This window comes from Pollachius pollachius (genome assembly GCF_949987615.1).
Source record: "Pollachius pollachius genome assembly, chromosome: 9".
NCBI lineage: Eukaryota > Metazoa > Chordata > Actinopteri > Gadiformes > Gadidae > Pollachius > Pollachius pollachius.
Window position 1 is genome coordinate 2,976,291 of NC_136942.1, and position 21,771 is coordinate 2,998,061.

General features: G+C 46.2%; 1 protein-coding gene across 1 annotated transcript in view; it reads left to right on the forward strand.

Moving 5' to 3' along the window:
• The first annotated feature begins 725 nt into the window (after positions 1-725).
• The window catches only part of LOC307080953 (spondin-1-like), a 50,426-nt gene continuing 29,380 nt past the window's right edge, over positions 726-21,771 (forward strand). The window contains exons 1-6 of the mRNA XM_079743932.1: positions 726-1,196; positions 2,037-2,143; positions 8,715-8,848; positions 15,036-15,109; positions 15,503-15,625; positions 16,317-16,465. Coding sequence (XP_079600058.1) covers positions 974-1,196; positions 2,037-2,143; positions 8,715-8,848; positions 15,036-15,109; positions 15,503-15,625; positions 16,317-16,465 — 810 coding nt within the window. The 5' untranslated portion in view covers positions 726-973. The remainder of the gene's footprint in view (positions 1,197-2,036; positions 2,144-8,714; positions 8,849-15,035; positions 15,110-15,502; positions 15,626-16,316; positions 16,466-21,771) is intronic.

Here is a 21,771-nt window from a genome sequence, read left to right on the forward strand (position 1 = left end):
TTCTCATCATGAAAAACGATGTACACTATGTAGAGGGGAGAAGGGGGACCCCTACTGGACACATCCTGCTCTCTCTAGTGAGTGTGTTTACAGCTTCCCACGAGTGAGGGCAGCAACATGGAGGCTATGGAGACAACTTGAGTTATTGGATATAGAGGGAAAGCAAAAAGGCCTTTTATCCTGTTTTTGGAGTTGATATACAGGTGGTGAACGCAGAAGTAGTCTGCGGTTCTCGGCGGTCGTGTCTGCACCGTTCTACGTCCTCTCGTTGTGTGTGCCCTACGTATACCCGATATATCTTTACTTGGTTTACCTGAATGATTATCACTTCTACAGTAGCAGGGTTCACACTGATGTATGCCTCAGTGTGGTAGAGAGCCGAGGCATCATGGAAGTATGAGGCTACTTTCTGTAGTCAAAGAGAGACGAGATCCCAGAAACAGTGTTTAATTCACACAAAAGGTCGGATTCTGGGAGCAGTGGCGTTGCTTGTCTGGGATATATGCTACAGTTTGGTTCTACTGTTTATCAGCGTGAAACGATCTCTGTTCCTGGGGGGGCTTCTCGCTCCCAGCGCCGAGGATTCGTTAAAAGTCGACTTTTGTGCTGCGTGCGGAGCTTCAATTTGGCCATCCCCTCGCCTCGCGTCAAAGGCATACGAGAGATTGGCAAATAAGCACACGGCGTTTCCCCCCCCCCCCCCACACACATCCACAGAACAGTCACAGGGCACATCGCGGCGGAGCTCTCTGTGCGCGACAGACAGCCGTCGAACTTCAGACGCGCCGGACCGGAATGGTTCCCGTGGCTTTTGGTTGGCCCCCGTTGTAGTTTGTTGACATCTAGGGAGTTACTTTTTTAAAAATTTTTATTGAGGAGGTTTGTAGACTCATCTGCTGCCTTTTTCTTTATTTTTCCAGTGTTTTACTCCCGACTCCCTTGACTTTTTTTTTTTTTTACAAGAGGGACCGACATGGAGATATACGTGTATGCATTGCTTTTGCAGTGTTTCGTCTGCAGTTTTGTCCCCACCGCGATCGCTTTTTCGGAGGAGCCCCACGTAGGTAGATCGGACGGGTTCTGCGGTCGTATCCTCCGGGCGCAGACACTGGGGACTCGGAGGGACGGGTACCACGAGTTTAGACTTCGGGTTGAGGGGGACCCGGATACCTACCAGCCGGGGAGCTCTTACAGAGGTATGGGGTTTGTTTTGGCAGTTTCACGGCTCCCTATCAGCATTAACGTTAGTTTGACAAATGCAGAGTTAATTGACTCTTAACATATCGAAACTTTGTAATTAGAAAAAGGCATGCCATTATGGTGAAATAAACTCGAATTGATCTCCATTCAACTCTTGTCGAAATGTGCTGTAATGCATTATATGAAACACTGTCTGATAGACAGAAATGCATGCATTTTCTCTCACCTCATAAATGAAAACGACGTGATCCCTAATTACTCAATGTCTAGTCGATTAGCCTCCCTCCGTCAATATGAATATTAATAGGAAAGATTCCAAATAGTCTAAATTCAAATGTCTAGTATTGACCTAGATCTCACATACGTAAAAATCTTAAAAGTGGAGCTTGAATAACGACGACGAAACAGCTTTGAATTGACATTTATTGTAGTTGTGAAAGCAGTCTTTCTTCCAATTAACATTGAACGATACATCTTACCAAAAGCATTTATGTATAACTATTTTTTGCTATTTGAAGGGAAGGAAACACATTTTCTTTAAAATAAAAACGATGTATCATAAACAATAATTACTGTAATTATTGTACTATACACAGAAACATAATTGCATTGTTTATCATAGCCTCCCAATTCATGGAAGGACAGTTTATTTCCCTTGGTTGATATATTATTTATCTTCTATTTATATTACGTTCATATTCTCCCATGCAGAGAACCATTCATTATGGTTGGGGAGATGGTTATATTCGTAACAATACTTTTCTTTGTTTCCTTCTGTCCATCCATCCTTCCTTCCTCCCTCCCTCCCTCCCTTCCGTCCTTCCTTGTCAATGCAGTTGTCCTGCTTGCCTCCAGTCCCGCCTACTTCAGAGGCTTCACTCTCATCGCTCTAAAGGAGGGCAGGGAGGGCACAGCAGAAGGCCATTATGCCGGTCAGTTCCAGGTAAGAATCCCCACCTCCTCCACCACATCAGAAAGTGTGTAATCCCATCAGCCCAGCCCGATGCTCTGGCGTGGGTCTCAGAATGCCTGCTGCGATCATCACATTCAGGTTTCGCTTGCGCATTCGGCGGAGAGCAGCTTAATTCGCCCTCTGTGGATTCCTATAAGTGGAAATGCTACAACATGAGCAGGCTACTGTGGTGGACAACGCTGCTTTTGTCGAGCTCTGCAGGGGGGGGGGGGGGGGGGGGGGGGGCGAGGCAGATGTTCCACACTTCCCACCGAGAAGCTGAAAATGTCCCCCAAGATGAGGGAAGGATGATAGATATATAAATAGAGGGAGGGAGTGTTATGGAGGGAGATATATAGAGAGAGAGAGGTCGAGAGAGTTCCTCTTTCAGTATAGCAACAGCTCCCGCTGAGCGGAAGATGGCTCCTGAGCGGAGACATGGCTTCCTCAATTACCCCCCTGGGTAGAGAAAGCGTTGAGGACATATGTTCCTTATGCATCTAAAGTAACTGTCCCCAGCCACAAGGAGAGCGAAGCATGCCTTTATATTCCGGACCACTCACTGAGACTCTTAAAGAAATTGTTTTCATAGGGTTACCTGAAAATATGTTTTACAGGCAGGATATCCTAGCCCTCCCGAAGATCTGTTACTTTTATAAGATGCTGACTGCAAGCCAGGACAGACCCTTACATTTCTTATTACAAACATATCATAGGAAATAAAATATAATAAAATATCAAACATACATGCGTGTTTTAAAAATATATATTTGGTACCTTATTTTTCAAGTATAAAGTACACATGTGAAAGGTTTTTCATTTTTGAATTTGCAATAAGGAATTTGAGTAATTTGTAAAATTAATTAAATAATAACATTTTTGATGATATTTTTTTGGGAAAGTTACAGTCTCAGGGTTAGTTCAGGTGATGCTCCATCCAGTATTGGAATGCTGTCTTCTCATTCTGATGGTCTTCAAATCCAATCATTGAACCATATCATGGGTGTTTCACCCGCATTTAGGAGACATAGATTAGGTGTTAGGTGTTAAGTCCTTACACTTTTCTGCTAATTTTATTTTTCAGTGCTCCCCCAGTATGGTTCAACTCTTGTTAGCTTATTTTGGCCCTTGGCTCAGTTCACATCTTGCTCTTGAATATATAGCCTTTTATTGCATTCTTTATATTTATGTGAATTCGAGACCACATGAGGAATCACACATCCTGAATCTTTGTCCTGAGAAAACGGATGGCCCTAGCGCTGTTGCCAACACCACGGTTAGTCTCCTGTTGAGAAGGGGAAACTCTTTTCTGCTGTGCCGTTTAAAACATTTACAGGATTTGAGGTGGATTAAACCGCCAACTATTCTGCACAAGTCCTGGAGCGGCAGTTCTGGTAAACGCTGTCTGGCTGCGTAATGTTTTTGGGAAACTACGCTGAGATGCAAAGGTCACTTTACTTTAAAGAGTTCCCAAGAGTTTCCCAGCCATAGCTCAGATCAAGAACATCTCCACCAGACACAGCTGCTTACCGTGAGACACACCTGCTTCAAGTGAGACACACTTGGTTACCGTGAGAGTATGTCGGACAGTAAAACCATGGCCTCGATCCGTTGGATAGTCAGATAAGGAGTAGTTATAATCAAACATTTCACACTGAAGCTGAAAACAAAGGGAGAGTGTGTCTCAGCATTGCATTTTTTCCCTCTTATATCTTTTAGGACAAGCGTACATGAAAGTTGCAAAATGCAGGCCTTTCTTAAGCAAAACCAAACAGAATGTACACAGAAAAGTGAGGAAATCAGTTTCCTGCCAGATGCTTTCGGGCATTTTGTCCAACTACATTCTGCTCTGTTAATGTCAATGTCTTGAACCTTCGGAATGATTTTTTTTCTCCTCATATTCTGAGGATTAGAATTATTTCGTTCAAAACATAGTGTAGCGTAGCAGCTGAGGCAGACAAGCAATTTAAAAACACTTTTTCTGTTAATTATTTTTCTACATTTTTGTACATAGTTTTTACAATCAAATTATTCAGTCAGCTTTGCAGTGTCGTAATAGTCTGTGTGCAGTGTGTGTGTTTGTTGATTCCCTGTTTGGTACTTATTGCAGTTTTCCGCTCCTTTACTTATGGCAGTTATCCTAGATAACTTCTGTTCCACTCAAATGCCACAAAACTTTATTTCAAGCATCAGGCTTTTATAGTCGCTGAGATTTGTTCTTGATTCTGAATTCCGTTTATTTTTTCCCCCTTGTAAAATGTGTAAACTATGCTAAGCATTCGGAATGTGCGTATTCTTTCGTTTACATCTTTGAGTGTGTATCCTAGTATGCTCCATTCAGTGTGCGTTGTCTGTGGCAACACACTTTAAAATAAAGGGCCAGAGAGGGAGCCAAACAACAGCCACACTACACTGTGTGTGTGTGCGTGTGTGTGTGTGTGTGTGTGTTTGTGTGTGTGTGTGTGTGCGTGTGCGTGCTCGTGTGTGTGTGTGCGGACACGTAAGTGTGTGTGTCTTTGTGTGTGTGTCCTTCTTGGGATAATCATGGGACACACAGGTCATGTTTTTCTAGGCTAGTGATGTGTTATTGCTCAGGCAGACGGATGTAGTTTGTTTGGACAAGAGGAAGCGATGAGCAGAGGCTTCAGCTATTATCTAATCTATTCCCTTTTCCACTGACTATCCAGGGAGTGTTTTCGAGTGTAAATCTGGATCAACCATCCCAATTACTATAATCTAACATAGCAACGTTCTATATATCTGTGACTCAGCTTATGGCATTAAGTTGAACCGTACAGTGTGCGTCTAAAGAGAAAAATATGTATGTGTGACTGACCTGATGAGTGGGCATTCGTATGTCTGTTGGTTTACTTTTGGAGAATAAAGGTGGATAATAATAATGGTGGACTGCAATCTCAGAACACGGCGCAGTTTGTTTCTTTATTTTACCGCCGGCCCTTCAAGATAAAACACCCTTTTGTGTTTTTGTTGCATAATGTCAAAGGAAGGACAGTGATTTGATGCAACGGCCTCCAGGCTTGTGGATCGCAGTGGTTTCCTTAGATGTGATTGATAGAAACCCTGTGGCAAAATGTCAATGCCCTACAGGTTGACGTACTGAGAGAAGAGAGGGCTGGTAACTTTCTGCGGTGTGCTCCTTTTTGAGTGCCGATAAGATATTTCCATTTTTCTGATCTGCGTGTCAGTAAGTCGCCCAGAAGTCGGAAACTTTTGAATTCACCCTGCAGACATGCACGCCCGTCTAGTTTACTGCCTTGCCTTTGACCCTATCCAACACGTCGCGCACGAACGCATGCACACAGTTGCACAAACACACACGCATGCACGGCAGGCGCACAAACACACACGCATGCACATGCAGGCGCACAGGACTGTTGTAGGGGATGTGGGGGTGGGTGGGTGGATGGGTCTTCAGGCCTCATTCGTCTCGTGCACCTCATGTGCATGTTTAAACACGTCTCTGTTTGCTTTCACACACACACAGAGAGAGAGAGAGAGAGAGAGAGAGAGAGAGAGAGAGAGAGAGAGAGAGAGAGAGAGAGAGAGAGAGAGAGAGAGAGAGAGAGAGAGAGAGAGAGAGAGAGAGAGAGAGAGAGAGAGAGAGAGAGAGAGAGAGAGAGAGAGAGAGACTGTCTCTCTCTCTGGGCACACATAGACATGCCAGTGTCTGAAATGAAAACAAAGCTCATCTTCCCTCTTTGCCATCCCCACGCAACCCCCCTCTCGCTGTCTCTTTCTCTCTGTCTTCTTTCCTTCTACCATTCCCTTCTTTCCTCTGCCTTTCTCTTTCATTCCTTTTGCCTGCTTCTCTCCTCTGACAGCCTTTCTTTTGCATTCCTTTTGCCTGCTTCGTGCTTGTGTGTGAGCCACTGAGCCGCTAGCAACTTTTAGAATTAATCCTAGTTGTTTGTACGGCAACAATAGCAGTAATCAACAGTATTTACACCAAGCTATCATATGTGTGCCCGTTGAATTTGGTCAACTGTAAAGACCCATGCATGAATGCACCTCAAATCGGAGCACATCTGTGTCCGCGATACCTTGTGTTTTGTACACCGGCGTCTGTGTGGCAGACGGCAGGAGACACAGAAGGGCGCCGTGCGGTCTTATTTGTACATCCCGAGGCGGCGGCTATAAGAAAATGATTGCTATGGCTAGCCGGACCTCTGGACACAAGTGCTTGAATGCCATCTGCCGCTCTGTCATCATCTCCCGTGCTGCACGCGTACGCACTGATCCATCTCCTTGTAGCACTCCGACCTAGACACCCCCACGCCCACCGTTTCAATCACACCTCCCAATCTGCAACACATGTCCCTAACCCTAACACCCCCCAGCCCCCCAAAGGGCAATACTGGTTACGAGCCTTGGCACGGCGGGATGATTGTGTGTGTGTGTGTGTGTGTGTGTGTGTGTGTGTGTGCGTGTGCGTGTGCGTGTGCGTGTGCGTGTGCGTGTGCGTGTGCCTGCGTGCGTCTGTTTTAGTTGTCGGATTTAGTATAAATGGTAGAGAAACGGGAGAAGGAGAGTGCAGAAAGCGAGGGCCGATATGAAGGGAGTCCCTTTTGAGTACCGTGGAAAATGACGTGCGTCAGAAAACTACAGAGAAAGGGAGACGAGCCATGGAGCGGCTTTCTTCTTCGGTTCCCTAGTTTTGCCGTGAAAGACACAAAGACTTTTAAGTGTTGGAGACATTTTTATTGTGGTACCGAGACGGTGCCTGAAAATAGTCCCTTTGCAATATTTGAAAGTGTGTGTGTGTGTGTGTGCGTGTGCATGTTCCACACTTATAGGCCCCCAAATTGTGTGTACATATTGAAATTTCTTATTACCCATCTAAACTTTCGTGAGTTACCAAGACTCTGATCAACAGTATTTCCTCAGATACTCCTCCATGTACCACGTTAAATAATGGGGTGTTGCTGCATGAACTAAGATTTAGTTTCTGACTGGCACAATGGTCTTCTTGGCGATGCACAACCCCCCAACAGAAATGTTGGATGCTGTCTTTCTCACATTGTTGTTACCTTTAAACTTTTTGTGTGTCTGTGTATACCCTCTTGAATACAAGATTGTCGAATAACAAAATGCCAATAAAAAAACTATTTTAATAAAACAAAATTCCAATAAAGTAGGCCCATATCGATCTACTGACCCTCTTTTCCTGCTCCAAGAATCATGTCATTCCAATAAATTATGGAGCTAGGCCTAACCACTCTATTCTGCCGCTACTATATTTGATGGACAAATGACAGAGAATTGGGAGGTAGAATGATTTGATGTATGATTGACTTGATGGAGAGGATATTGATTTGTATACGCTCTGTATTTGCGCAGAGTGGCTTTCAAACAACCTCCAAAATAACTGAAGGGAAGTAACACTGATGGTTAGCCCTGTTAGCTCTTAGCCACATTGGATGTTAGCTCCGCCGGCGCTTATCCCACATCTGCCCCCACTGATTTACAGACCTCTTCCCTCCTACTCTAAACCTAACCCTATCCCTACTCTAAACCTAACCCTAACCCTAACCCTACTCTAAACATAACCCTAATCTAAGTCTAACCCTAACCCTAAACAGACCTCTTCCCTCCTACTTTAACCCTAACCCTAGTCTAACCCTAACCCTAAACAGACCTCTTCCCTCCTACTCTCACCTTAACCCTACTCTAACCCTAACCCTACTTTAACCCTAACCCTACTCTAACCCTAACCCTACTCTAAGTCTAACCCTACTCTAACCCTAACCCTAAACAGACCTCTTCCCTCCTACTTTAACCCTAACCCTAGTCTAACCCTAACCCTAAACAGACCTCTTCCCTCCTACTCTCACCTTAACCCTACTCTAACCCTAACCCTACTTTAACCCTAACCCTACTCTAACCCTAACCCTACTCTAACCCTAACCCTACTTTAACCCTAACCGTACTCTAACCCTAACCCTACTCTAACCCTAACCCTACTCTAACCCTAACCCTACTTTAACCCTAACCCTACTCTAACCCTAACCCTACTCTAAGTCTAACCCTACTCTAACCCTAACCCTAAACAGACCTCTTCCCTCCTACTTTAACCCTAACCCTAGTCTAACCCTAACCCTAAACAGACCTCTTCCCTCCTACTCTCACCTTAACCCTACTCTAACCCTAACCCTACTTTAACCCTAACCCTACTCTAACCCTAACCCTACTCTAACCCTAACCCTACTTTAACCCTAACCCTACTCTAACCCTAACCCTACTCTAACCCTAACCCTATTCTCACCCTAACCCTAACCCTACTCTAACCCTAACCCTAAACAGACCTCTTCCCTCCTACTCTAACCCTAACCCTACTCTCACCTTAACCCTACTCTAACCCTAACCCTACTTTAACCCTAACCCTACTCTAACCCTAACCCTACTCTAACCCTAACCCTACTCTAACCCTAACCCTACTCTAACCCTAACCCTACCCTAACCCTAACCCTACTCTCACCCTGACCCTAACCCTACTCTAACCCTAACCCTAAACAGACCTCTTCCCTCCTACCCCCGTCCCCAGATCATTGAGGAGGAGGACACCCAGTTCATGACCAACTGCCCCCCCGCGGTAACGGAAACGACCCCCCGAAGGCGCACCCGGATCCAGGTCCTCTGGATCGCTCCCCCTGCTGGCAGCGGTTGCGTCATACTGAAGTAGGTCTTGCTTGCGTACCATTTATCTTTAATGATATTTCTTCTTCTTCTCAGGACTCGTCATTTTCTTCTTTTTGTTCTGTCTTTTTATATTATTCATAGGTGTTTGAAATGTATTCATGTAAGAATCGACATTCTTCGCTTGGGTCGCTGTGACTTTGTGTGGATGAATGGGTGAATGTGAGCCAATAATTGTTAAGCACTTTCCGTGGCCACACGTCTGAAAGGAGCTGTGACTCAAAGGCCACTTACTTCGGCGATGTCTTAGAAGTTGACATGGAGGTGGTTAATAGTAGAAGCAGATGGAGTGCTGGGAAGAACCAGGCCCAAGGAGGAGACAGTATGGATGTCTCGTCATATCTAGAGCGTCAAAGCCAAACAAGACAAAGCATGGGCTCTGCACTTGGGGATGGAGGATGGAGCAGAGATGGATGGATGATGAGTCCCCCCCCCCCCTGTAGGACACAATACAAACGATAACTGCTGCAATCTTTATGGGCTCCTGTTCTCTTATCAAAACATCTGAACCCATTTTGCCAGAAAGTATGGCACAAATCCCTTTTCAGTTCACCTTCTTCTCCTTGAACTGAAGCGCAGCCCTGCGGAACAGCCTGGGTGGGAGAGGGAACGGTAGCGTTATCGGAAGTAGATGGCGTGCAACGCACAGCTGTGACAACTTTAGTGAGTTTAGTTTAAGGTCAACGTCACTGAAGTATCGTGCAAACTACCCCTTAATTCAAAACGGAGGTTCTGACGACTTTTTCCATGCCCTCATTCAGTGCTGGCCTTGTATGTACTGTGATTGTACTCTTGATGGACAGCTGCATTAGAACAAACCTCCATAGTTTGCTCAAAAAGGCTCTATTATACACTGTAGGCTTTAGAAATGAAAAACAATAGTTTCATAATTACTAATTAAGAGTTCACAATAACTCGTCTTCAATTATAATTAACTGCGTCCTTATTTACCTACGTGTGCAGCTAATCTATGGCTAATTACTCAAAGGTAACGTGTGTTCTTGTTTGAATTTCCCTTGAACACAGCGAAAGACACCTTTCACCATGTGCAGCCCCAGGCAGACAATGCCTTGGCAGTCCTTCTCTGATGGACTCATTAATTCCAAATGTTCTTCTTACAAAAATGCCCACAGGCTACTGTGGAATTAAAAGACAAAAGGAAGTTTTTTAGGTACTCCAAATAAAACGATGCAGTGAAAGATTGAAGAGAAAAAGGAAATGATATTTTCCTTTTTCTCTGGAAGTGCATTTCTATACACAAATGGGAGGAATGATTCTATAAATATATAGTTGTCTCGTAGAGATGGGGTAAATCCTTAGAACAGGGTTGTTTTAATCAGCCGATCAACCAAGTGTGAGTCGTGTTTATCATTTCCCAGCCACGAGAAATGCACCTTAATAGTCTAGAACAAAAACGACACTCTGTCTGCGTCTCTCCTGCTCTGTGTCAAGAGTCAGGCTTCAAAGGGTTTTATTAGCATGGAAATTTAAATTTACATTCCCAAAGCACCACAAGTATAATAAGTTACAGCATGGGATACAAAACAATTATAGTAAAACATAAAAATTAAATGGAACAATTGTGAATTAAAAGGTGTTTAAACTGTTAAAAGTGAAACTATGTGTGTCTCTCTCTGGCCCTAAGACCCTCCCCTCTCTCAATCACTCACCGGGCTATTACGTTTAATGTACCTGCTCCCCGACAGCTGGTATTTCACCATCCAGCTTGTTTGTTAGCCCGATAAACCCAAGCCCTCCATAAGGGAATCGGATTGCTTCTACACAAATCCCTCCCATATCCCTGGCCCTAGCGTCTATTCGATTGGCTTATGGCCCTTTTTGGGCAGGCTGTATGATTCAATATATCCCCCCCGTTTCATCCCAGGCCACGTTGTTTTGTTCTAGACGTTGTTCGCCGCACATCGCCGTCAAACATATGTCCCTTAGCACCAAATATAACGGAGCTCACTGGACGTTGTCCAGTCTTCGTTCTCTCTCTCTCTATCCCTCGCTCTCTCTCTCTCTGTCTGTCTGTCTGTCTGTCTGTCTGTCTGTCTGTCTGTCTGTCTGTCTGTCTGTCGCTCTCTCTCTCTTTCTCTTGCTCTCTCTCCCTCTCTCTCTCTCTCTCTCTCTCTCACTCTCTCTCTCTCTCTCTCTCTCTCTCTCTCCATGTCTCTCTTGCTCTACATTGCCTGAAGCTGCTTGGCTCTGTAACTTCAGTGTTGTAGGGCACTGGCTGGTTGAACCGAATGCAGATTATATTTTTTGTTATTCCAGGTACTGAGCTGTTTATTTTGTGCTCGACTCAGATACAGCCGCGTCCACAGAGGTAGTTTGGAATAGACTAGCAGATACGTTTCTCAATTGGCACTTAAAAGCTCCGGCCTGTGCAATGAAATTGACAGTCTCGCTGCTATTCTGAATTCCCATCAGATTACCGTGTGGGTGAGTGTGGGCATTCATGCACGCTCGCAAATGTGTGTGTGTGTGTGTGTGTGTGTGTGTGTGTGGGTTTGTTATGGCTGTGTTCATGAGGACGTAGGCCCGCATTTGATGGAAACTAAGCTTCATTGCGCCTAACCGTTTTTTACACTGATGTAACCGAGAGATAACCCTGGTCACTTCAGAAATAATAAAGCATTGTGCCGTGCCCTGCCTTATGAGTTCGAATGTGGGACGGAGGAAACCCAAGCAGTGCAATCAGTAATAGCCACAATTAACCTTTTTCTCAGTGCCCCCCCTCTGAGAGAGAAGACATTATTCCATCCAAATCGTAATGTTAGCCACTGTGTATTGGGCCGTTGAACTTTAGTGCAAATGGGGAGTCATTGAATATCATTATTTACCTATTTTGGCCCAGTTCAGTTGATATGATGAATGGATTAATTGAAGCCCAACAGTTTGTGCATGTATGGAACATTTGAAGAAGATGATAAACAATGTTTACCAGGTTGTTGCCGGGGACTGTCGGCACCTCGCTCACTGTGATGCCCCCCCAGGGAGCAGCCAAGGGGGCTGTCTGTCTGTCTCCACATGTGTGTGGGCATTCATGTGTGTGTGTGTGTGTGTGTGCGTGTGGCCATGCTCCCCTCAGCCTTTGGCACCCAAGTATCCGGTCGGATGAGCTCAGCCCAAATCAGTATGAGGATCTCCCCAATCTCCCGATAAGACCCATCAGGAGCCCTGGGGGTCCGCCCCCCCCCACCCACCGGCCTTCTTTGATTAGTTCTGGGGGGGGGGGGGGCAGGTGGATTGAGAAATACTGGCAACGGGCCAGCACGCACCGCAATAAAATGGAGTGGGGAAAGGTGTATAAATACAGAAGAAACATAGAGAAGAGGCGTTGCGGCAGAGAGGGCGTCCATTTTGAGTGATCGGTTCTCCATCCGTTTGAGGGATGGGGCGATTCTTCCACAGCCCTTCCTTGAACACTCGTCTCCTCCTCTGCTCCCGCTCGCTCCGTCCTTCTATCTCTCTGAATCCACGTATCGATCAGCACTCCAGGAGGTTGACTGGGTGCTGGGAGGGGGGAGGCTTCAGGGATGTAGTCGACTGGGGAGATCTTCCTCTCTCTTAACAACATGCGCTATATCCACCTGACTGACATCTTGTTCTTTTACGGTACACCTTTGAAGGGAAGGAGTAAGCAGACAGGAGTAAACTTTTCTTGCAAATCTGATTATGTTAATCGCTTGGAAAAGAGAACATTATTATACTTTGATTTCAAAAATGTTCTCAGACACGCCACAGATTCGACTTCATTTCCCTTGTTGACTCATTGCCATAATCACATTATTCACCTATTAAGTATGGCATAGAAGAACCTCAAAAATGTGTATTAGTTACATTGCCTCCAAATCTAATCAATGTAATTTCCTCTGCAGCTGAACTAAATGGTGATAACATGCAGTGGCAGGTTTAGCGTTCAGCCGTTAATAGAACAGGTTTCCGCTTCCCTCTTACGTTAAGCCCGCGACGGGCAACTCGCACGATCCAATCAAACCCTGAAGGATCAAATTATATTACTGCGATGTTCCGCCCCGCTCTAAACCATCAGAACCGAGATTCCTTGGAATGCTATTCCGTGTGGACTTCCGAAGTGCAGGTCTCGTCGCCACTGCCAGGGCGATGAAGGGCTGCCATCCACAAGGGAGAACCACTTAGTACTTCCTCAACTATTATGCGCAAGTACGACTTCAATTTGTCACACAAAAGCCACCCAAAAGATTGGGTTGAATATTCAAACATATGCAGATTATTCAGCCAATTTACCTCGGGTTGGAAGGGGAGGGATGGATTGGCCGGTTGCGGCATTACGCTCCTAAAAGCAATGAGGCGGAAAGATGATGTCATCAACATATATTCATCCTATTTCATATGTGTTGAACAAGCGTTTATTTTTAATCGGACTGTATTCAAACGCAATCTTACTTTGCAGCAGACGCATATTAATTAGGATCTTTGCAAAATGTGTCTAATTTCAAAAGCGGTTAAGAAGATAATTGAACACTTTAATTATCATGAAATAATTAATCCTAATTTAGTAACACGAGTGGACCAACGCCGGTCTTCTTAAAGGAACACCACATAAAGACACGGCTCATCCCGTATCCAGAGCTTGGGGGTGCTGAGGGAATTTAGATAGGGAAGGTGTGCACAATTGGAAGGATGTTGTTCCTCCTCGTGGTACCAGACCGGTAGTCACGAGACGAGAAGACACGCGCATACTTACATCACAGGTAAAGCTATTCCCTTTCCATTCATCATCTTCATCTACAAGCACTGCTCAAGCAAGCTCAGCCACGTGGCCAGAAGGAACAACATGAAAAGGGGCCGCCCTACGCAAATACTAACGCCGTATATATCACTTGTCTGCTTCAATTTCACGCTCAAACGGTCATAGCATGTCACACGCTATATTGCCCCGCTCAGAGTAAGTGTGGAATTGATGGGCTTAATATAACAATATAAGTCTACTTAATGCCCCTTGTCTCTGCAATCTTTTCTTCCCCCCCCCCTCCCCTGTTCCATCTCTCCGTCGTGGCATTCGACTTCATATCCTCGTTTTTATGTCGCGCTATAAAATACAATAACTGTCAAGTGGCTGCCGTGGCAACGGGTGGAGCGCTGCCTCTGCGTCGCCGGCGCCCTCGTGTGAAGTATCAAAAGAAAGACGCGAGAAGCGGGCGCCGTTCAAGCCGAACGGCATTCTGGGAAATGTTCCGCTTGGAAGTCGAGTTAATTGTGCTCAAAACACAAGGTTGGGCCATTTGGCACGGTAACGGCAGCCGGCTAGGTGAGGCTATAATCATAGTAATATAATATAATTTAATTATATAGTAATATAATAAAGGAAATATTAATTGAGTACCGGAGCCCACACTCTCCATCCACTCTAATAATATATATGTGATCACTCTCTCACGATCACTTTCATTCAGGGAATTATTTCCATTAACGGACGCGAACAAAACCTTCTCCTCTAGCTGGAAGGGCTATGGGGCTGGGTCTAATAGATATTAAACCATGTTAAGTGGCGCACTACATTAAATCATGAATTATAATTGGCATCCTGCTGAGACACTTCTGAGTTATTCATATATTCATAATCATAGATTCTACACCTGCCGGTGCCCGCCCCTGTTACCCCCCCAACACCACCACCTCCCTGCTCCCAAGTGTGACTGAGCTGTGTGTGTGTGTGTGTGTGTGTGTGTGTGTGTGTGTGTGTGTGTGTGTGTGTGTGTGTGTGTGTGTGTGTGTGTGTGTGTGTGTGTGTGTGTGTGTGTGTGTGTGTGTGTGTGTGCGTGCGGTGTAATCGCATCACAAGCGAGATGTGTTGCCCATGTCCATTATGACACCTAGGTGAGACCATTACCACCCAGACCGGACCAGCAGAGGAGAAATGGGATGGCAGTATTGGATGAAAAGACGAGAAGCAGCTCCCATTATAGCACTCTAATGGATCGCCGGCTCTCTTTCTCTCTTTTTTACTTAAGCCACCATGTCTTCTAGTTTTCTCCCGCTCTCCCCTTCAGACCCTCTCTTGATCCATCTTGCGCCCTCTCACTGTGTGTGTGTGTGTGTGTGTGTGTGTGTGTGTGTGTGTGTGTGTGTGTGTGTGTGTGTGTGTGTGTGTGTGTGTGTGTGTGTGTGTGTGTGTCCACAGGGCCAGCATCGTCCAGAAGAGGGTCATCTACTTCCAGGAAGAGGGCTCCTTAACAGTGCGACTCTGTGAGAAAGGTGACGCGCCTCTTTCACCCTCTCGTGTTCTAGCTTGAGTAGGCGGCTGCCATCTTATTCACCAACGCGACGAACCCTTTGTCCCTTCCTTAGGTTATTTTTAAATACTAAATTTGCTTTTGCAAGTTAGTCAATCGATTCCCAAACCGAAGCGTCTCTGTTGTGTGTGTAGGCGTGTCTGCCGGTGATTACTTTGCTTCGACATTGATTGTTAAAAAAAAATCATGAGATTTCTGCAACCTTTTCCATCCGTGTGTGCGTCTGTGTGTGCCTCTGCATGTGAGTGAGTGTGTGTGCGCCAGTGAATGTGTGTTGGCGCGGCGTCGGCTGCATTATTTACTACCCTGAACTATCCGCTGAAACGGGTTTGTGCGTCCTTCTCCCCTCCGACAGAGCACGTTTCCGGTGAGGCCACGCTGCCCCCGCCCCCCGAGTGCTGTGCGTGCGGAACAGCCAAGTACAGACTCACCTTCTTTGGAAACTGGTCTGAGAAGATCCATCCCAAAGACTTCCCCAGTGAGTCCTACGTTGGGCGATCTCGGATCGATGAACGACGCTACCAGGGGTCGTTGTTACAAAAACCGTGACTAAGCCTTTATCACATGGTCCCTGTGTGTTATCTCTGCGCCGCTATTCAGAACAGAACAATATCCAGATTTGTGGAACATCACGATATTATTCGGATTAGAAACAATATGGGTTATTGCAGTGTATTATTTGGTGCAAGAACTGTATTGAGATTGAGATCACAATATGATTTGAAAAATAGTGAAATTGAATAGAAAAAAAGTGCTGAATATTATTCAGCACAGGATCAATATTGAGGTATCTCTTATATCCTAGCATGTGAGGCAAAAACAATGTTCAGATAATCCTCGCATCATATAACATTAATCAGAGTAAAACTAATATTTTGATCATTACTATTAATATCATAGGACATTCTTATTTGGGACCTACACAATGTTAGCATTCTTATTGTAAAACGTTCAACATTGAACCAAAATTCAGACTATTAAAATGTGACTATATGTAGAGCAGCAACTACAATATTAGCATCAAATACATTATTTGTGTAAAATGATAGATCTCATTATCTTAACATCATGACGATATTAAGAAAGGTCCACATATTCACATTATCACAACGACAATATCATGACAAACAACTCTGTTGTCCATGTGACTTCCTCTGCCTGTGTCCCAGGACGGGCCAACCACTGGTCTGCCCTGATCGGGGCGTCCCACACCCAGGGGTACACGCTCTGGGAGTATGGGGGCTACGCCAGCGAAGGCGTCCGGCAGGTGGCCGAGCTGGGCTCTCCCATCAAGATGGAGGAGGAGATTAGGCAGAAGGTAGGCCTAGCTGGCGTTTGACTTTAACCCTGCTTTTTTCTTTGTGCGTTTTATGAAGCGGAGACGAGTGAGAGCGAGTCCATTTGGATCAGAAGGCATCGCTGAGATGGCAGGTTTCACTCGCCGAGGAAAACTCTGCGATTTTAGATGCTCTTTTGATTATAACTTTGAGTCAGAACTTCAGCTGCAGTTCCAAATACCCCTTAATATGCTGATATTGAATATCCCCTTGATTCGCTTCTAGACATCGGGCTCAAATTCCTCTCTAAATTCAGTAAGGTTGTTTACTTTTGCGCACACACGGGCACAGCAATTTCCCCCGGCTTCATGACTATCAGTTGGAATTTGGCGATGGTGTTAAATCCTCATTTCCATAGAGCGCATGGAGCTGGGATTAACATGAACACAGTGTCCATGTCCGACACTGTTCCCCTGCGGTCCCTCATTATCCCTCCCATTAAAGCATATGCTCCCTCTCTCCGCCATAGGCAGGCGGCTCCGTGCCTCCGAAGCCGACGCTGGGCTGGAGGTGAGATGGTGAACTTAGCTGCCCCACAGACAGACAGACAGACAGACAGACAGACAGACAGACAGACAGACAGACAGACAGACAGACAGACAGACAGACAGAGAGTGAAAGAGAGAAAGAGAGAGAGAGAATTTGTCTGCATGAAGACATAAAAGCTTATCTGCAACTGGTCGATTTTTTGGTTTTACCAATCTGATTTTTTTTTGTGTGTGTGCGCCCATGTATGTGTGTACATACATACTCATGGGCACATGTGTGTGTGTGTGTGTGTGCAATCATGCACAACACACTCTGAAACACTTGGATTTTATGTCTTGTTTCCAGTGCATCATCCCGTGTTGAGGGGGGGCTCAGTTCGCCGCTCCTTCTCTCCCAGTCACCGTTGAGGGGGGCTCAGTTCGCCGCTCCTTCTCTCCCAGTCACCGTTGAGGGGGGCTCAGTTCGCCGCTCCTTCTCTCCCAGTCACCGTTGAGGGGGGCTCAGTTCGCCGCTCCTTCTCTCCCAGTCACCGTTGAGGGGGGCTCAGTTCGCCGCTCCTTCTCTCCCAGTCACCGTTGAGGGGGGCTCAGTTCGCCGCTCCTTCTCTCCCAGTCACCGTTGAGGGGGGCTCAGTTCGCCGCTCCTTCTCTCCCAGTCACCGTTGAGGGGGGCTCAGTTAGCCGCTCCTTCTCTCCCAGTCACCGTTGAGGGGGGGCTCAGTTCGCCGCTCCTTCTCTCCCAGTCAGTGTTCAGTTGCTGCACCGCGGCCGTCAGCTCTGAACAGTAGGGTGTTCATGGGGGCTCGGCCCTCCACTGTGTGCTGCCTGTCAGCTCGTGTTGGCTCGCTGTACAGCGATATTTAAGGCTGACAGACAGCCCCTAGAGGCTTCCCCGGCGGCCCTGTCCCTCTCTGGCAGCGAGCACATGCCACGGAGCTCTCCGTATAGGCCGTTCTATAGTGGACAGAGTTCACCGGACGGTGGTCTCTGGACTCAAAGAGGGGCTTTTGAGTGCAACACTGAGTGACACGGTTTGGGGTTTTTATCGTGAGAGTAACGGTAAAAGGCTGTTCGTCTTTTAAAAGGATGGATCTTGAGTGACTGCCGGGCTTTCAGAAAACCTCTATTTGTGTCTCTTCAGTGGCCTTTTGCCTATTGCTTCTTTAATATTACCATATAAATCACTGTTATTATCGCTCTCTCTCTCACATTCTCTCTGTCTGTGGCTGTCTCTCTTTTTCCCTTTCTTTCTCTAAGTCCATCTCTCTTGTGTGAATCCTGTCTCCAAACTTTCGTCAAAAACACACGCATGCACACACACAAAAAACAACGACACACACTGACGCAGATCAGCTCCCAGCGTTGTGTGGGGAGAGAGAGAGAGAGAGAGATAGAGAGAGAGACCTGCTGTAGAAGGAGCTGGGAAGCGAGTGCGGGTCAGTAATCCCTGTATTAGCTGAGAATCCCAACCATCCATCCGGGAGAGAGAAAGAGAGAGAGAGAGAGAGAGAGAGGGAGCACTCAGCTGTGGTGACGGGACGACACGGCCTCCAGGCATAGAGTCAACCCTCTGTGGGAACAACAGTCTCAACAACAGCCCTCTGGGTCTCTCTCTCTCCGCTCTCCTGACCAAGACAAATGACCCTGACCAGCAGAAGGCCAGACGGAGCCCGCGGCCGCGACTGCACCCCGAGCCCTCCCGCTTTCACACTGACGCCAAGCGTAACCCCGGAAGGTGCCTTATAAGCCCTGTGGTTTAGAAGGACGCTCTGGGTCCCTGGTCTTGTTTTTCCTTATTTTAGATATGATGCACAAAACTACGGATGGACAATTTTTTACAGTTTTACACAGAGATTGCGGAAAAAAGACCGTTCCGAGGTGTGGTTGTTTCAGAACACAATACTTCTGGCTCCTCACTCTGGACAAGACCCATCAAGCATGGGAGAAACCATGAGTAATTCAGTTTATTTGGTAAATTAATTACTGTCTTTTCATGTCATTTCTTCAGCGTGTAGAGGCTGTGTGCTGTCCTGACACATCAGGGTTGAACCAGTGCTTCAGCATTAGCCCCTCTGTGTGCATTGCCTCTAAAAGCACTGGACCTGTCCCAACGTGCCCGGAAAACTGTTCACCTAGATTCCTCGGCATACGTTTCTGATAACGCCTCCTTTAAGCGGAACCAAGGTCTCGAAAGGAACTCTGCACTTTGAATTGTCAAGGACATGAAGACCACACACACAAGCCTGCTTGCACGGCCACATATACACACACGTCTGCAATCTCTCTCTCTCTCTCTCTCTCTCTCGGCACCTGTCAGATGAAGTGTAGAAACACAGTCTCCCAGCCTTCACCGTTTCCCACAGTTTTTTTGGGGGTGTTTTTTCGCTCTGGTGTAACAATATCGACATTCTCTGAATATAAATGTTTTTTCTCCCTTTCTCAATGGCAGGCAGCCGCTCCGCGCGTCGTCGGTGGCACGTTTCTGGATCCTCTCTATTTTGGCTGGCTGCCTTTGTGGCCGCCTATACAGAGTCTGTAGGAGACAGGGGCGCAGAGAGGACCCTTTGTGTTCCCTCAGCCTCTCTAGTTGAATTTGGAACGCTTGTCGTGGCGCAGAGCTTCCTGGTATTCATAGCCGCCTCTTCAATGGATTTATGCTTTGATGGCTCCCCTGTCTCACATGTTGAGTGGGTGAAAAAAACAAAAAAAGGCAAGCGAAAACAGCTGAAAGAATGAATGTCAAAGCTTAAAATATGACTAATTATACGTGGTGATGCCAGATGGACGAATTTCAAACGGTGCATCACATGCACACAAAGAAATGGTTAGATGTAATAAAAAACTGATAATTTGGTTTGATCTATAGTGCATAATGCTACCTTATTGTGATGATTGCCATACCGAAGATTCACATAATATGAAAAGAAAACCTAATTTCGACTCGGCACTTTAATTATGAGTTTGTAAAAGTGTTAAAAGATAAAGGTTACAATCAAGACAGAAGACGCCGCGTCCCCTGTCGCAGGGAGGTGTGTGTGTGTGTGTGGGGGGGGGGGGGGTGGTTATAAATAAACAACACCACCCTTTTCCCTTCCTGTTCTTCTTAATGTCAACGCTTCGTCGCTTACTTCCAAGTAAGACGCAAGAAAGAAAAAAAAAGGGAAAAAGACAAATTCTCAATTGCTTGAAAATGTCAAATGAATCCCGGAGCATATTACACAACCACCAAAGAGCTGCGTTGGGAGCGCCCCCCCCTCAAGACGGCACACGGTGTCGGAAGCAGAGAGGGATGGGGTGCTGGGGAGACGAACAGTCGTAGCCTGGCTAATTAAGACTTTGTTCTGAAATGTCAGGTGCTCTCAAACACACTGCACTCAAACAGGAGAGCGCCGGAGCAAAATGTCACGTGGCTTGCTGGCCGGTGAGCCAATGGCGTGGACTCTCTGGCGTGTCCGCAGCCCAAACTAAAAGAAAGGTGTCTGATTAGACCTACGCCAGTTGGACGTGGATCAGATCGTTATGCGCCCCTTCGTCTTTATTTATTTCGTTTCCCTTCTGCTCCGATCACTCCGTTATAGTGATCCTTACAGCTGAAGACAAAACCGTTATAGCTCTGACTTATATAACCTGCAGTGCAAATAACCTGCAGTGTGAGTGTTCATTAGAAACGAGGAGTTGTCTTGTTGTCAACACTTTATCTGCGGATAACAATTTGGATGTTGGAGAGGGGAGGGGGGGGGGGGATCATTTGTCTGCAAGACATTTGATGCTATCACTGCTGGGCCTGGATGCAAGAGGCAATGTGATCTCGCTCCAGAGTGTGGATCTCATGATCAACAAACGCAGTTCAATTCCCTTTTCTTCCGCTTTGAATTGCCTTCTAGGTGGAAGGTGATTTCGACCTTTGATAGTCAAAATGACCTTCAGAGTGGAAGGAAGAAGCAAGTGCTGTGAGTTCGAAGGGGCGTACAGTAGACACTGAATGTTCTCTGAACCTCTTGGTTCTAATATAAAGAGAGCTGCCGGTCTGACCTTCATCCAACTCTCAGAAAATAAACTCAAGAGTAGCAGTGGGTATTTTTAGTCTGACTTGGCTATTCTTTTCAAGGCCTATTTCAACCTAAAATGAGGCTCCACAAAAAAGACATCTATTCTCTTCTCCCATTCGTTTCTCCTCCCCGCCTTTCCTTTGCCTCATTTCTGTCTTTCCCTTAGACAGTTTCACTGTCCCAGCTTCTGTTTTATCGTCTTTTATTCTCTCATTTCCTTCAGGCAAACGAATGTTCCTCTTTCGTTCGGCGCTGGCTCTCTCCCTCCTATTGTTTCACTCTGTGTTTGTGTCCGGCTTGTGTTTACTCCCAGTCTGTTGCGGTCTAAAGACTCCAGACTGATTGCAACGGCACAGGTTTGTTGGCGGAAAGGCGGGTTTGAAGCTGAAATTGGTGGGGTGTGTGTGTGTGTGTGTGTGTGCGTGTGTGTGTGTGTGTGTGCGTGTGTGTGTGTGTGTGGGCGTGTGGTGGGGGGGGTTATGTGTTTGTGTGTGTGTTTGTGGTGGTGGAGGTTTATGTGTGTGTTTGTGTGTGTAGGGGGAGGTGTGGTTGTGGGGGGTTGTTGTGTTGTGTTGTCAAGGTGTTATCATCCTTCACTTTCATCTGTGTGTATACACACCTCACTTCACAGGAAATTGCAGCAGACCGAGCATAGACAGGCAAGGGGTGCGCACACACACACACACACACACACACACACACACACACACACACACACACACACACACACACACACACACACACACACAC